The 16,593-nt window shown below is 32.5% G+C and overlaps 2 protein-coding genes across 2 annotated transcripts; one reads left to right on the forward strand and one right to left on the reverse strand.

Moving 5' to 3' along the window:
• The first annotated feature begins 1,729 nt into the window (after positions 1 to 1,729).
• LOC145609578 (WAT1-related protein At1g09380-like) lies at positions 1,730 to 7,149 on the forward strand. Its single transcript, XM_081665030.1, has 7 exons — positions 1,730 to 1,926; positions 3,005 to 3,067; positions 4,865 to 4,981; positions 5,606 to 5,828; positions 6,028 to 6,186; positions 6,438 to 6,589; positions 6,920 to 7,149. The coding sequence occupies exons 1-7, from the start codon at positions 1,730 to 1,732 to the stop codon at positions 7,137 to 7,139; spliced, it is 1,131 nt and encodes a 376-aa protein (XP_081521156.1). The 3' UTR covers positions 7,140 to 7,149.
• A 5,776-nt stretch (positions 7,150 to 12,925) lies between these two features.
• Positions 12,926 to 16,243, reverse strand: LOC145608441 (uncharacterized). The gene has a single exon (XM_081664058.1). It carries the CDS (start codon positions 16,186 to 16,188, stop codon positions 13,018 to 13,020), a length of 3,171 nt encoding a protein of 1,056 aa, XP_081520184.1. The 5' UTR covers positions 16,189 to 16,243; the 3' UTR covers positions 12,926 to 13,017.
• Between the last annotated feature and the right edge of the window lie 350 nt (positions 16,244 to 16,593).

Consider the following 16,593-nt stretch of genomic DNA (forward strand, 5'->3'; position numbering starts at 1 on the left):
TTCAGTTCAGCTCCTAATTTCCCTCTCTCATAAAATATTCATTTCAGCTCAATTCAGTTCAATTCAGTTCAGCTCCAATCAGTTCAGTTCAGTTCATCTCCTAATTTCCCTCTCTCATAAAATATTCATTTCAGCTCAATTCAGTTCAGTTCAATTCAGCTCCAATCAGTTCAGCTCAGTTCAGTAAATGTGAACAGGTCCTAAGTCTTAAAAAGTTATAATCCGTAAAATTGGTACTTTTGCTCGTTGTACTTGCAAATTTCACCTTTAATTAAAATCATCCTTTGACCAATAAAACCTTAAGTGGTGGGGCTTAGTAAGGGCCTATACTGATTTACTGAACTGAACTGAGCTGATATGAATATTTTATGAGAAAAAGAAATTAGGAACTGAACTGATTGAAGCTGAACTGAGCTGATATGAATTTATGAGAAAAAAAAATTAGCAACTGAATTGATTGGAACTGAACTGTAATTAAGCTGAAGAGAACGGGTCCTAACTCCCATGTTAAAGTATTAAACAACTACTAGTATTAATAAATCATCAAGTGTGAATCTAATTGCTACCAATGAAACATAATTATTAAAATTCAAAGTACTCCTATAATTTTACCAAAACCTCACTCACCTTTATATAGGAAATTGTGACTTTGTGAGAAAAACTTGCACACTTACATGATACTGAAAAATCTAGTCAAACTTCAACTAAAAATGTTGTAAAATCAAGAAAAAATAGCAATATATCAATCATAATTTTAAAAACCACCACGTGGTTACTTAATTTTTTTGGGACTTTTTTTAAAAAAATAAAAATTTTGTTGGGTGAGATTTGTGGGGATGAAAAAAAGGTCCATAAAAAGCTCGTGTATGATTTGTTAAACATAGGAAAGTAATTAATAAAGATAGTGACTATGCACATTAAGCATACAATAGGCCCTTATAAATATGAACACATTCACGAACCCTAGTAAAATTGTACATACCCTAACATGTTTTTATGCATATATATACACGCATAAAAAATACATGGAAAACTTTTATAATTTTGGGAAATCACTAATTTAAAAACCTGCTTTAAAATACATCCTTCCTCTACCTAACATTTAGCCAAATCCGTGTTTTTAATTATTCTTTATTTTTTTTAAACGAAATTGTTCTTTACTTAGGGCCTGTTCATATTTACTGAACTGAACTGAACTGAACTGATTGGAGCTGAACTGAACTGAACTGAACTGATTGGAACTGAACTGAACTGAACTGAACTGATTGGAACTGAACTGAACTGAACTGAACTGAACTGAATTAAGCTGAAATGAATATTTTATGTGAGAGGGAAATTAAGAGCTGAACTGAACTGAACTGAACTGAACTGATTGGAACTGAACTGAACTGAACTGAACTGATTGGAGCTGAACTGAACTAAACTGAAATTAAGTAAATATGAACAGACCCTTAATTTGTCCTCAAATTATCTTTCTGTCAAGGTTTTTTCTCGTGGTTGTTTTTTCGACCCTCTCCTTTTATTTGTTATATTCTCTTAAATTAATTCGATACTAAAATTCTCTAATCCTCCACTTACCACCCGAATAACCCCCTTTTCTCTATATAAAGAGTGAAGCTATTGCTAGTTAGAGAAGTAAATGCTTTTCTCTCTTTTTCCTCTCACAAAAATAGAGAGAGAAAACAGGAAAAACAGGGTAAAATATTTACGAAAAAAAAACAGAGCAACGATGAATTACAAGAAAATGTTATCGGGTTCGAGTTCGGGTCCGATATTTGGTATGTTGATGGTGCAATTGGTATCAACCGGGTTACAAATTCTTTCAAAAATGATATTATCGCAAGGAATTTTCATATTTGCTCTTATTGCATATCGACATCTTCTTGCTGCCATTTGCATTTTCCCTTTTGCATACTATCTTGAAAGGTATTCTTTTGTAACCCCCTTAAATATATTCATTCAATCTAATTCATTTCTTGTTTATGTTTTCTTCTTTAATGCAATTATTATAAACTTTTTTTTGGGTGCAACTTTAATGATTTTTTTTGGTGCAACTCTAGTGCAAATTTCAAGTAAAAATCATATTTTTTTTTTTTCAAAAAAAAAAAAAAGGTTTTAGACGCGTTACATGTTGTAATTACATGGAATTTGGTGTTAATGAATAAAATGTGGTAACTTAGTATGTTTTAGAAGGAATCCTCCTAGTAAGGAAGTTCATTTTTCATTTTTAAAATTAAAAATAAATGGGATGAAAGGTGGCATAAAGGTAGAAATTATGGGATTTTAATTTTGTTTGTTTGTTTTGATTGATTAGTTGTCAATGTACGTATTAATTACTACGTATGAATTTTAGATATGGAAATGAAAACTATAGAAAGAAATACATTAATATACATATATATGATCATAGTATTAATATTGCAATTGTCAAATACTTATGACATTTATTATTAATACTTATCTTAATTATTTAGAAGTACAAATTTTGGTAGTGGAAGGTGATAACGTTACAATTGCATTTTGCATCCCACCTTTGTGATTTTGCAATGTCAATCGAAATTCAAAAGAAAACATTGTTGAGGTATACTAAGGGCCTGTTCATATTTACTTAATTTCATTTCAGTTCAATTCAGTTCAGTTCAGCTCTAATCAGTTCAGTTCAGCTCCAATTAGTTCAGTTCAGTTCAGCTCTTAATTTCCCTCTCTTATAAAATATTCATTTTAGCTCAGTTCAATTCAGTTCAGCACCAATCAGTTCAGTTCAGCTCAGTTTAGTAAATGTGAACAAGCCCTAAAATCAGTTCCACCATAGCTTTTTCACCGACGTTAAAGCTTAATTTTTTATTTTTATTTTTTGAATCGGCTAAAACTAATCATTAAAATAAGCCTACATAATAATAGAAAAATTATCCACGATTGAAACATGCATCTTATATTGTTAATTATTAAATTATTTAATTATTACGTAATTTGAGTTATAACCTGTTTAATGTTGTGGTTGCAGGGGAAGTCACATAAAGTTAACATTGATGGCGGGAGTTTGGGTCTTTTTGAGTTCTTCATCCGGGTAATCACCTCTGCCCAACTTTCTTTTACCATAAGTTGGGAAATGTTGTGGTTACATTCCATTGTTAGTTTGTTACTCCGTAACTAATTCCGTATAATGTATAAGTAGTTAAGTACAACATTTTATACAAGTAGAAAAATTGTTGGACAAGTGTGAAATTCAAATCGAAAGAAAATGTATAGCGAAAATAATTTGCAAAATGAATATGAGACACTAAAAAAAAGACAGAGTTATTGCAATAGTTGTCATAGTTATACACGGGAGTAAACACCAAATTAATATTAAAATAAAACTAAAAATTAACCAAAAAAAAAAAGTGGCCATTTTCTTTGACCCATTTAACCATAAACATTTTTTCAGCCACAAATTCACAATACAAATATTATAGGCAACCAACCCAAGAATTTAGCGTTAAGGTACCCAAGTGATTTACGTTAATTAGGGTAGTAGGGCACTTGGCAATTGGCAAGGATAAAAGACATTCCCTTAAAAAAACATATGCGACACGTTATTTTTCTCTTTCCAACTAATCAAAAACAAATTTTGTAGATTTTCTTTTGATTCTCAAAACACAAAAATAGGTTGATTTATTTTATTGGTCATATTCCTACATTTCTTAGCTTTATGACTTTTTGAGTGTCATTTCAATGTTTATTTTTTTCCATTCTTCTATGTTTAGATCGAGTACGGGGAATGAACCTTTAATGTCATGAGGTTTAACCTCTACCTCATCTAAATCAATTATTGATGGAGAATGCTTAATAAAGTACTAAAAAGTAAAAAGATAGTATTAGTGCAACTTCTACATAAATCGTCAACTATTTTGAAACAAAGGGAAAGTTACGGAGGAATTAATGTTTTAAGTATTGTCTACCATATAGTGTATAATAATTCACAAATTCTCAATGCATGTTTATACAGTATGTAATTACTGAACAGTACTAAAACTTATCATTAAAAATTACATATATCTAATGTGGATTTCGGCCTACATTAGGTGGACAAATTATGCATATTAAATTCTATTCATCTTGATAGATAATACTATGTTTTTTTTTTTTGACAAGTTATAATACTATGTTATTTTTAGACCAAAATGGAATTTGATGTTTAATTTCAATTATGCAAATAGATTATACCATATATATCGTCAGTCCTATTGAAGCAGTGATCCTGTCTAGGTATTAATTCCTTGAGTGACTTGTGCATTTGTGCTAAATGCTAAATAATTCGGTCAAAAATGTAAACTCATTTTTGTTTCTTAATATTCCCATTCTACGTACGTAATATAACCAAAAATAAACATCAAATTTGGTCAGTTTAAAGTTTAATTTTACGTCATGAAATGACCAAGAATATACCTTCTGTTCTCATGTGTGTTGTTAGTACTAACAATAAGAATGACAATTATATGATGCTGTCCTACATCGCATTTCTCATAATATGCTGCCTTTTTATTTTAACTGAAGTCTCAATGCAATGTAATGTTATCAAGGGTAACTATGTCATGAATAAAATTTATTGTCAATAGCAATATTCAAAATGTTACAACTTTTTAAATCGTTTGTCCAAATAAATTAAACCCAAAAAAAAAAAAAAAAAAAAAGCATAGATAAAATACAAATAGTCTAATAAAAAAGAACAACAACAATACCTTTAAGGTACCCGATATTAAAATGAAGGTTAATATAATTTTGTTAATAATATATTCACGGTAGAATTATTGATCAATTTGAAATGTGCGTGTTTGTGTAATATTACGTGTTATTATATAATTGTACGTCGTACATAATGCAGGATAACTTTGGGGATGGGATTGTTCTATTACGGACTTCGCGACACCACAGCTACATACGCCACCAATTTCCTCAACATAATCCCTGTCGTTACTTTCATCTTCTCTCTCATTACAAGGTAAATTTACAACAACTTATTTTATACATGCATGATATTTGCATGCACACTGCACACATTTAAATATTAATAGTTTAAAGCATGCATGCTAATAGCACGTTACTTTTTGCAAATTTTAAACGTTTTCTACTTTATCTTCTCAAAAGATAAAGCAATTTTAAGGTACCAAGTTTTGACTACACCTCTTAATTAATCAATCATTAAGTTAATTTATATGTTTGAACTAATAATCACTTTTCAAAAGCAAATTTGTCTTGATCGAAACTAGGATCCAATCTTGCTTCCAAAAAAAGAAAAAAAAAATCTAGGATCCAATCTCTAATTTAGTATTTATGTCTTGTTTCAACAAAATTATACACAATAACACAAACATATTAATATAATATGGTTATGAACTTAATTATGGTGTATAAATATGCTTTAAGTGAACATTGCATGTGACTTTGAACATTTCTGATCATGTTATTACAAGTATCTTTTAATTTCTAGTAAGTTTTTCCATGAACTATAGCATGCATTGATCCATTTCAGAAACTTAATCTGATTTTTAGTGAACATTGGCACATTGCACATGACTTTGATCATATGATGTAAATTGCATGTGACTTTGATCGTATGATGTAGATTGGAGAAACTTCATTTGAAGACCATCAGAGGAAATGTTAGGGTTATAGGAACCATCCTTTGTCTATCCGGAGCCATTATCATTAGTCTGTACAGGGGAAGCATACTTGTTGCCGGTCATGAATCAACTAAGGATGCCAAAATAATCAAGCCAAATTTCAAAATTGGCACTATCAAACTTTGTGCAAGTATTTTATCCTACGCTCTCTGGTTCATTGCGCAGGTACTTTCCCTTGTGATTAGTGCTTCATAATGTTAAATTTAAAACAAATGAATAAAATAGACCATATTACAAAGCCATGTATATTAACTAGTTGGATCAAGGATTATGACCCAATGGGCCGCTTCATAGATAAGTTACTTGTATTACTCTATTACCCATTTAATTTGGGCTTTCTAATAAATTCATGAAATTTTTTCAGGTAAAGTTGCTAAAGGAATTTCCACTAAAGTATTGGGCAACAATGTTAACATGTTTATCAGCATCAATTCAAGGAGCAATTGTTGGCGTTATCTTAGACAGAAATTCAAGTGCATGGAAGCTAGGGTGGAATCTTCAACTAGTTACCATTGTTTACTCGGTATATACTCGTACCTTGAAAATTTTACCCTTTCTATAGACCGTAATTATTAATCTTCCGTTCTTATGAACAATCTCTCATATGTCCAACCTAGCTAGGGGATGTTGGATGATCCCGCAAACTACATGTAAATATTAAATACCCACTTTTAAAAAAAATTAAAAAATGTTCATTTGTGTTGATCGAGTTGAATTCTACTATCACTAACCTTTATAATTACACGTAATTTAATTAATAATTATAATTTTCAGGGAGTATTGGCATCAGCAGCATCATTCTGCATAGTCTCATGGTCAGTCCAAAGCAAGGGTGCCACTTTTCCAGCCATGTTTAATCCATTAGCTTTGATATTTGTAGCCATCATAGAAGTCTCAGCTCTTGGTCAAGAACTTAGAAGTGGAAGGTAAAAAATTGGCTCCCTTTTCTTTTTATTATGTTCTTAATTTGGACCCTAAGAAAAATAATAGTGATTATACAAATAATTGTGACATGTCTTATAGGATACTGATATACGTACTTCAATTCATATAATAACGACTTCTCTTTTGTCACACTATATATGAATATACGTGGTTATCATGGTCCCTTTCATGGTTATAAAATTTTAATGTAGACATGTAGTTATATTTGGCTTTTGTGGTTATATTACTTTTAGTTAGAAAAAAGTTTACTATACAATGAAACATAAAAATTAATAACTTTCACTAACATTTTTTAACTTCCAATAATGCAGTTTGATAGGTATGTTGGTGATAATAGTGGGCTTGTATGCCTTCCTATGGGGTAGTGGTACAGGTAAAAAGACAGAATTAACCCTGCCAAAATCAAGCAACAATGAAGGAGAAGCAGCCAAAAGCAATGAGCTAGCAAGGTCACAAATGTCAGCAACTGTTGTTCCAACTGCATCACCTATTAGTCATGTCTCTCAAAATGATCATGAACAATCTGTTTAACGACCCTAGTTTTCTTTTATTATTAGCACATCCTCTTGTAGTAGACTAGCTAGATGCAAGGAAACTTTAGAATTAATTACATTAGAGTATACGAGGAAGTTGAGTTAGTGCACTAAAATAATTGTTTCCCTAGGGTTTGAACCTTCAATTGTGTACCATTCTTCTAATTAATGTAAGGGCTTTATATGTAAGTATATATCATCGGTACATTAGCCATACTTTAGCTTCTTGATCAGACAACGCGTGATCAAGTGTAGGGCCTAATTGTCGCAAAATGTACCGTTTTATATTAACCTTTTGGTTTACTAATAGTAAGTCGTTTAAAACTCAATCTAATATGTATCATATATAATTATTGATATTATTAATCCATGCAAAACAAAAGTATAATTTTTTTTTTTTAATCCATTGGTATCGTCCTACATAATTAAGTAACCTTCAATTATGTTCATTTTTTACGACATGGCCTAGGCAAGTAGGCAACCATCTCATTCTTTCAGAAATCGTATGTATTTTGTCTAAAACTCTAAATATAATATACTTTATATCTATATATAATACATGTGAAATAAAGTACGATTTTCCTATATAATCCATTGGTATCGATCTCATTTATATGCCTCGTAAACCTAAAATAGGAAAATCATTAAGAAAATATGACATGCTGACCTAATTTTGTTTTTATGGTAAGAATAATTTCAATTAAGGAAGATGGGCCTCCATCTTTCCTCAGTAGATCTAAGATACACTAATACAGGCAAACTGAAGGCAAAGGGTCCCATTATTGCAAACCACAAGAATTGATAGAACATTAGTTTTTTTTGGAAGGGGGAGCATGGGGAATGTGTATAGTTTTGTTCGTTGCTTCCATTAAACTCCAAACAAATCTATGAAGCTTGCTCTTTCTTTTGTTCTTTTTTATGACATGGACTTAACAAACTAGTACATGGATTTTAGTTGCAATTTCATGAGCCTTTGTTTCTAAACTTGAGCTCGATCAAGTTTTTGATGGAATAAGCTAAGTTTTAGGTGATTCTCGACCTTGTCTGAAGGGTATCATAACATATACTGTCATGAACATGCATATACATCTCTAAATTGAACTTATTAAACCTGATTAGGGTTATTTAGTCATTTTGATGTCACCTTATGTTATAAAGTTACTTAATCATGATTAGCCTTGAAACCTTTTTTAAGGAAAAAGAACAAAACCTTAAATAAGTAATTATAATATTCGTGGGATAGATGAATGTTTATATTGTGTCCAAGTAGTAGATATGATATGATCCAAATAATGTTAAGAGGGGGTCTACATGATTTTAATGGGTGCAACGAATGAAGTAATAGCTAGCCAATTTACAAGCACAAGTTGTAGCCTATGCATGTGGTAGATAGGTTTAGGGACCATCTTAGGTAACCAATGTTGTAACTCTAGGGTCAAAAGTCATTTACTTAAAAGCCCATATATTTTAGTGGTTAACAAGGTCAACAAATTAGAGAAAAATGGAAGACCAAGAGAAAAACAAGAAGACTCGTGTTAAATTTTGTTGGTCACTTATGAAACCACTCCTCAATATATTGTCAACCTTGGATGCTATTATGTTTGAAAATGCTGCTATTTTGGTTTTAATTCACTAATCATGTAGTGATTTTACTGTTTTTTTTTTTTTTAAAAAAAATGCATTTATATCCCATTTATGAGTGATGAGTATAATAAGGTTTGTTATGAAGGAATAGTGAAATACTAGTAATTGATTGATAAACATATTTAACAATAGGTACTTAAGAAACCGATCAATACAATGTACGTTTAACTTAGGCTATACAACGTACAGATAGGAGTACAAGTAGTAGCTAAACAAGCAATATTTTGGAACAGAGGAAACAAAAACATCTGTTTAGACAATAAAAAAATGGAATAATCAATTCTATTTACGCGCTAAGACTATGTCCAATTTAACTTAATTAAGCAATATTTGCTTATTTCATACGAAGTAATTTTTCTTTTATTCTTTTGTATGAATTAGTGTACTAAAAAATGCTAAATTAGGTGAATTGAACATTATAACCTACTACATCCAGTGTTTGTGTTCTTATCCACTTCTTTAATATCTTTACAAATTGATAATCTGATGTTGATATGTACATTTAACTTGGAACGTAAATGTAGGCTCCATCTGTAGAACAATTAATTTGCTTTATTTTCTATTTTCCACTGAGAAAATTTCACTAGTGTAGATAACAATGAGAGTATGAGTATCAATAATTGTGGATGTCAACTAGCGTAATTGATTTCTAGTCAGTCTTGTCGAGGTCAAGACTGAAATGCATGATGTATTAATTGTCAATTGTACTATTGCAAGTCTACAACTACTGAACTACCTACTAGCAAACAGATGAATTCTCAAGTGTTTAATCATCAAAGCAAATTAACATAATATGATGATAATATAATGTATTATTAAAATTGCAGAACAGGGCATTCTACAAGTTCAAGTATTACATACTTACAATCTAAGAAAGAATGACCATACAACCATACATTCACTACATAATTGTTAAGAAAAAAACATGCTTACATTTATGTATATGCTCTTTGATCAGCTAATTAAACAAGCTAAGAAAAGCATCCTGAATAATTCTATGAACATCAGAGGAATTGAGAGCAATGTAACAGTAAATCAGTTCTTCCATCTCCCCCCAACTACATACTCCAGCCTCTTGAACCATCTCGAGTATCGATCGTTTCAATTCTTTATAAGGATCTTTCGTGTATAACACCGCGCACATAGTGTTATCTGCCCAAACCCCACAAACATCACTAGGTAAACTAGCTGAAAAACTTATCCTAGCGCCTCGATTTCGTGCCAACATCTTCTTCTTATGCTGTTTGTAGTTTGCTCTTACCTTAGTTTCATCCATTGCAAGATATAGACTATGGACTATAATGTATGTGATGGTGAGATTATATTTATATATAAGGTAAGTATATGATTTGGTGTGTTATTATTGAATAATATTGATGTTGTTTGGTAAAGTATGGGAAGAGCCTAAAGAAAATAAATGCAAGATGATAGAAAGGGTGTAACGGAATGTCTTGTAGAAAGGGAAATGATCATGTGATGTGAAATAAGGGATGAACATACAGCTGTTACTCTGTGACTGTGAGCATTTATGTTCCTAGACAATTATGTCTTTCATCTATTCTTGTTTCTTGCCAATCCTTTTATTTGTTTGCTTGTGGTATGATGGTCTGATGTTTAAATTGAGGTATTGAGTCTAGGGATGAGTGGAATCGGGTATCCGGTTGTATGGTTTTGAATTGGACCCGAATTAGGTTAAAATTTATTTGAAAACTTAAAATAGTGATCAGAAAATTGATTTTGTAAGGCCCTGTTCTTTTCACCTTAAAAAAATAATATTAAGTAAAAATAATTTCAGTTCAGTAAAAATAAGTTCATTTCAGTAAAATTAATTTCAGTTCAGTAAAAATAAGTTCAGTTCAGTAAAATTCAGTTTTCTTAAAGAAGAATTATAATAGAAAATCAGTAAAAATAATTTCAGTTCAGTAAAAATAATTAAATTTCAGTAAAAATAATTTCAGTTCAGTAAAATTAAGTTCAGTTCAGTAAAAATAAGTTCAGTTCAGTAAAAATAATTTCAGTTCAGCAAAATTAAGGTGAATCAAAAAGGGCCTAACTCCCTAAATATTGCAACATGTGCGATTTTGAGTTTTTTTTACACTATTTACCCGTACACACTCAAATTTTATATCTGTTGTAATTAAGTAAGGAAAAAAAAAACAATCATTTGAGATCTAATTGAATTAAATCCACTAATACTTTCATATAATCAATCAACTACTCTTATCATTTTTTTTTTTTTTTTTTTTTTTTTTTTTTTTTGAAAGAACTATTCTTATCAATTTAAGATTATCTTTAACATTGAAAGTGTTCTTTGAGATGCATCGATCTCCCTTTTTCCTACTGTAATATTTGTATAACGGAGAAAGTATTCATTTTATATCCCTTGTTTGACCGTCAAACCAGACCCAATTTTCGAGAAAACATCCCATGATAACCAACCCTAAGTCAATGTGCATCAAAGCCCAATATTAATTGTTGGGCCATTGTTATTCAAGAAATTTTGAAAGCAATACGTATCTATTACTTGTATAGTTGTATTGTGTTTTGGTCATTGTATGCAATTATCACACTTCCATTTAAATGCATATTATTAGATAATATGATTGCATAAAGAGTCATAATCAGGGAGATTAGGAGTAATCCAACCATTATATCCATAACCCTACCAATTGAGCAAAATCTTCCCACCAAACTAATTTGGGGAAGTTGGTAAGGTAGTAAAGTATCCAACTTGTAGATCACGGGTTCAAACTCTTTGTCTACAGAATATCCTAATACTTCATTGAAATACAGAGTAAAAGGACTTATCAAGATTCGGTCTACTCTTATTATTGTAGATTGCGCAAAAAAAATGCAAGCTTGCTAGTTCTAAATTTATAAGGAGTGCTAAATGAGAATTTGAGAGATATAAAGGCTTATTTAGGTAATTGTCTCTAAAATTTAAAGATACTCACTTTTGACTCCAGTCATTTAAAATATGTATCAGTTTTAGCTCACGTCTACGATTTGAATTTTTAAATACTTGTGAATTCTTTGTTTTTTGAGATAAAACTTTTTTTTTTTTTTTTTACGAGATTTGAGATTAAACTTTGACCAAAAATTTACCTCAAAATATAATGATATAAGCTATAGATTTTCTCCTAGGTAAATTGCTAGTTTCATTATTCCAAGAGAAATTTACGGTCAAAGTTCAAACTCGAAATTATTTGTCTTAATTAAGAAAATGAAGGTTGGGTTTGTTAATAAAAATTTGTGAAGAAATTCAGACGTGTCTTCAACAAAATGTAAGATAGCTTAACTTTCTTTTCTGTGATTAAAAAATGGGATGACTAAATTTGGTATTATGCACCTATGATTAAGACTGCAAATTATGTACGTGCATGCGGGCAGAAAATGTGATTCACGATCTATCAACATTCTTCGATGATAATGCTATTATCACATACACATTCATACTATTAATTGTATGCTTAAATCTTTAATTATCAGCAATTAGTATTTCATACACATGAAACGTGTTAAAATTAGCTACTTGTATGAAGTTTTTGATAGAGTTTGTATTTACCACTTCTATAACAAACATATATATATATATACTCGTGGCATGCCATCTCTCTTTTTGGCTTGCCATCTCTATCTTTCCTTGCTTCATTCTCTTGTTTTTTCTTCTAGTCATATTCTTTCCTGATTTCCTTTGTCTCTCTCTTTCTCTCTATTCCCCTCTCTCTTGCTCTTTTATACTCCTCATGCTTCATGATGGAAAGCCAAATTGTTTGATATTGAACGTAGACTACTGATGGAAAGCCATAGAATTGAAATAGAGTTGATAAACCTCAGAATTATTAGATAATCTGTGAATAATTAGATTTGATTAATTAGTAAACAGTCATTGAGAGTTTGAGACGGTCATTTATTTATTAAGTCTTTCATCTTGAATTTTAACTTGTTAGTAAATTCATCCACTAATTAAATTGGTCTCAGACTCTCAGTAACCTTATAATGTGTGATTATAAGTTATAAACAAGGCGACCCACTTTTATTACCATAATAGCAGACAAGTTAAGTAATACAAATACTATGGTCTCAAAAACCCAAAAAAAAAAAAAAAAAAAAAAAAAAAAAAAAAAAAAAAAAAAATAGTAATACAAATACTAAATGCAGATTACTGATGATAAAAATCCATAATACATCGTATTCAGTAAGGCTACTTGAAGTCTTGAAACCTCTACCAGCTAGTTCTTGAGCCGCTTGATCCTTACAACAACTTGAACATACAAGAAATCAATGACATATTCCACACGTCGAAACAGAGCGTGCCTCCATGTCCTGCTATACAACAAACTTCCAACAACTCCCCAAAATCCAGTTGCAAATCCGAGCATTACAACGATGTAGAACATCACCTTTTCAAGGGTGCTTTCTATCTCTTCCTTTTCTTCTTCTGGTTGTTGTTGTCTTCCATGTTTGCCTCCGCATTTTGGCAATGGATCTCCACATAATCCTGCATTGTGTGCATAAATGGATGGGTCGTTGAGAGTTTGGAGTTGGTTTCCGGTAGGAATTTCTCCATGAAGCATGTTGCTTGATAAGTTGAAGCCGGTCAAAAAATTTAAGGCTGATAAGCTTGATGGGATTGTTCCAGAGAGATTATTTTTAGACAAGTCAAGTGATTCAAGTAATCCCATTTCACCAATGTTGAGAGGAATAATTCCAGTCAAATGATTGTTGGACAAGTTCAAACCTATGAGTTTAGATAGCTTTGTAAGCTCCTCAGGTATTGACCCCACTAAGCCATTGCTTGAGAGATCCAGGTTCACTACAAGCTTCAATGTCGTCGTGTATTGTAGTTCTACCCCTTTCAAGACCACCATAGCATTTTCTCCTTTGAAACTCTCTGGTGGCCGCATAAGCGGCTTATCTGGTTCTGGTGCTGGTGCTGGGGCCATTTCGTACCAAGAAGGTGCTTTGGTATGCAGTGACTTCTTCATACTCTTTAAATGGCCAAAACAACTTGGGATGCTTCCTGTCAAATTGTTTATTGCAAGGTCAAGGAATTGAAGGCTCGGGAGCAGACACAATCGTGATGGAATAACACCTTCAAGTTGATTCGCTCGCATGATGAGAATTTTCAAAAAAGGGTGACTTTCTGCATCCCAATCTGGAACCTCCCCAGACATTTTATTTTCACCTAGATCCAAAATCACCAACTGCGAAAGTTCGTTTAGTGTTGGAGGTAGAGTACCTTCTAATGAGTTGTTGTTCAGTTTAAGATATGCCATTTTCGGAAGTAGCCCAATAGTCATAGGGATACTTCCAGAGAGTTTGTTAGATGACAGGTCAATAACACTCAAGCCTTCTGAGGTGCCCCAACAATCAGGGATTGATCCAGAGAGTTGGTTTCTTTGAAGATGTAGGAGTTTTAAATTCTCTAAATGGCACAATGGAGCTTTGACTACACCACTCTTAGAGTATGAGTTATTAAACATAGGCCCTGAAAGCAAGTTATATGAGAGGTCTATGTATCTTAGTTGTGAAGATGGAAAAAAATGTGGGATCGGTCCCATAATGTGATTATTAGAGAGATTTATGTTTTGCAAATTAACATTTGGAATCCAATCAATTATTTCTCCAAAGAGCCTGTTATTGGAAAGGTCTAACACACTGAGCTCATTTTGCAAGGACGATAAAGACCCTAGAGAAGTGGGAATGGATCCATGTAAAAAGTTATTGTTCAAATCTAATTTTTTTAAGGATGACAATGACCCTAAAGATGTTGGAATGGATCCTTCTAAAAAATTGTTGCTTAAATCTAAGTTTTCCAAGGATGATAATCCCCCCAGAGAGGTAGGAATGGTTCCCCATAAATTACAACTACTTAGATCTAACTCAATCAGTGATGACATGTTTCCAATAGCCGGAGGAATTAAACCGTAAATTGTATTGCCATTTGAAATTTCAATGAACTTCAAATTTCTCAACTCTCCTAACCATTTTGGTAAGGTATTTGTGATATTATTGAAGGTCAATTCCAAATACTCAAGATCATATTCGACGCAGTTAGTGAAATTATCATGATTAAAGCCTAAGAAATTACCTCCTACGATGATAGAACTTTGCAAGTTGAGTGTTTTAAGATGGCATAGATTCCCCAAGAAGCCCATGATTGTCCCTCCCTCAACTTGACTAAAACTATTCCCACTAAGGTAAAGATGTTCAAGGTCTTTCATATTACCTAGCCAAAGTGGGATGGAGTCATTCAACTGACAATCTGCGAGGGCAAGGGATCTCAGGGAGGTCATGTTGGAAAAAAAAAGAGGGAGTGGGCCCTCCAAGTTGTTTCTTGAAAGATCAAGGTGTTGGATAGTAGTAGGCAGAGTTGAATGGGAGAAAAGAGGGTTCGAGAAGGAATTGTCAGAAAGGCTTAGAAATTCAAGTCCCTTCAGGCTCGAAAGCCATAGTGGGATAGATCCATTCAACGAGTTATATGAGAGGTCAAGCAATTTAAGGGAGGTCATGTTGGACAAAATATGAGGGACTGAGCCTTCCAAGTTGCTCCATGAAATATCAAGATGTTGTATTCTAGAAGCCAAAGTTGAATTGGAGAAAATATTTGACAAAAGATGATTACTAATTCCGATAGGGATGGACGATAGCCGCAAGTCTAACAAAGGAAGGTGGCCAAGTACCTGCGGCAGTGTATTTAGTGCTTCAGTAGTGATATTGATGCTGCTAATGTCCAAACACCGCAAATTCACAAGCGAAGATAACCAGTGGAGATTGGACGAGTCGGAATAAGGATTCAAAGAAAGATCTAGAATTCGTAATTTAGTGAGGTTGCCAAGCTGTGGAGGGACACCACCGCCAAACCATCCGCGAGAGAGGTTGAGATACCTCAAATGTTTCATTGACCCTATCAACCCTGGGATACGACGACCAAAGAAATTCCCACTCAAATCTAAGTACCTGAGTTGCCTCAGTTCAAGCAAGCTAGGATTCAACTCAGAGAAACTTAGACTAGAAGCGGAAACAGACCATGGAACATCAGGTCCAAAATTGTAAAATGGAGATGCGGAAGGGTAAAATGGACTATCATACCCAGTTTTGTCATATGGAGTTTTGAAAGGAAACCAATATCCTTCATAGTCACTCCGTAGATCAAGACGAAGCACATGACGGGTAGCGTTGTGGCAGGTGACACCATACCAGCTACAACAATCATCCCCCTTCCATGAAAACAGAACGTTGGCTGGGTCCTTGAAGACACTCGCCTTGAACTTGAAGAGAGCCTCTCGTTCTGGCTTAAGGCAGCCTAAGGCGAAGCCCGTTTGCCCCATCTGTGTATTGATCAAGGGCAAAAGGAATATGAAAAGTAGCAAAAGCATTTTTGGATCAACATTACCCATTGTTATATTAACACAAGGTAAAACAAGTGAGGAGTTGTAGTTGTTTTTGCATGTATGTATAATGTATGTGTTTCTGGATAAATGAAAAGTTGCCTTAGGATAGTGCTATATATAATAAGTGCATAGACCTCTATTATTTCCACCCCAAAAATCACGCAAAGACTATCTTAAATTAGTACGCTTCATGTATTACTAGTAGAAAGACAACGACAAGCTAAAGGAGGGTAAAAGTAAAGTGAGAGACTATGAAATGTTCATATTATCTTTCTTAATTGCCGTAAATGATACTCACAAGTTTGTCCGTAAATGAAGTCTTCCATACATCTTAATTGATAGAGTACAGACAAATTAAACATATGGAGCCATGGAATTGATACATGACATAAAGACTTTTACTTTTGTGAC

The sequence above is a fragment of the Chenopodium album genome, chromosome 23, assembly GCF_948465745.1.
Source record: "Chenopodium album chromosome 23, dcCheAlbu1.1, whole genome shotgun sequence".
Lineage (NCBI taxonomy): Eukaryota > Viridiplantae > Streptophyta > Magnoliopsida > Caryophyllales > Amaranthaceae > Chenopodium > Chenopodium album.

Coding starts and splice junctions, on each gene's coding strand:
- LOC145609578 (XM_081665030.1), top strand. CDS start 1,730: ATGAATTACAAGAAAATGTTATCGGGTTCGAGTTCGGGTCCGATATTT. Junction 1,927..3,004: donor TTTGCATACTATCTTGAAAG/GTATTCTTTTGT, acceptor TTGTGGTTGCAG/GGGAAGTCACATAAAGTTAA. Junction 4,982..5,605: donor ATCTTCTCTCTCATTACAAG/GTAAATTTACAA, acceptor CGTATGATGTAG/ATTGGAGAAACTTCATTTGA.
- LOC145608441 (XM_081664058.1), bottom strand. CDS start 16,188: ATGGGTAATGTTGATCCAAAAATGCTTTTGCTACTTTTCATATTCCTT.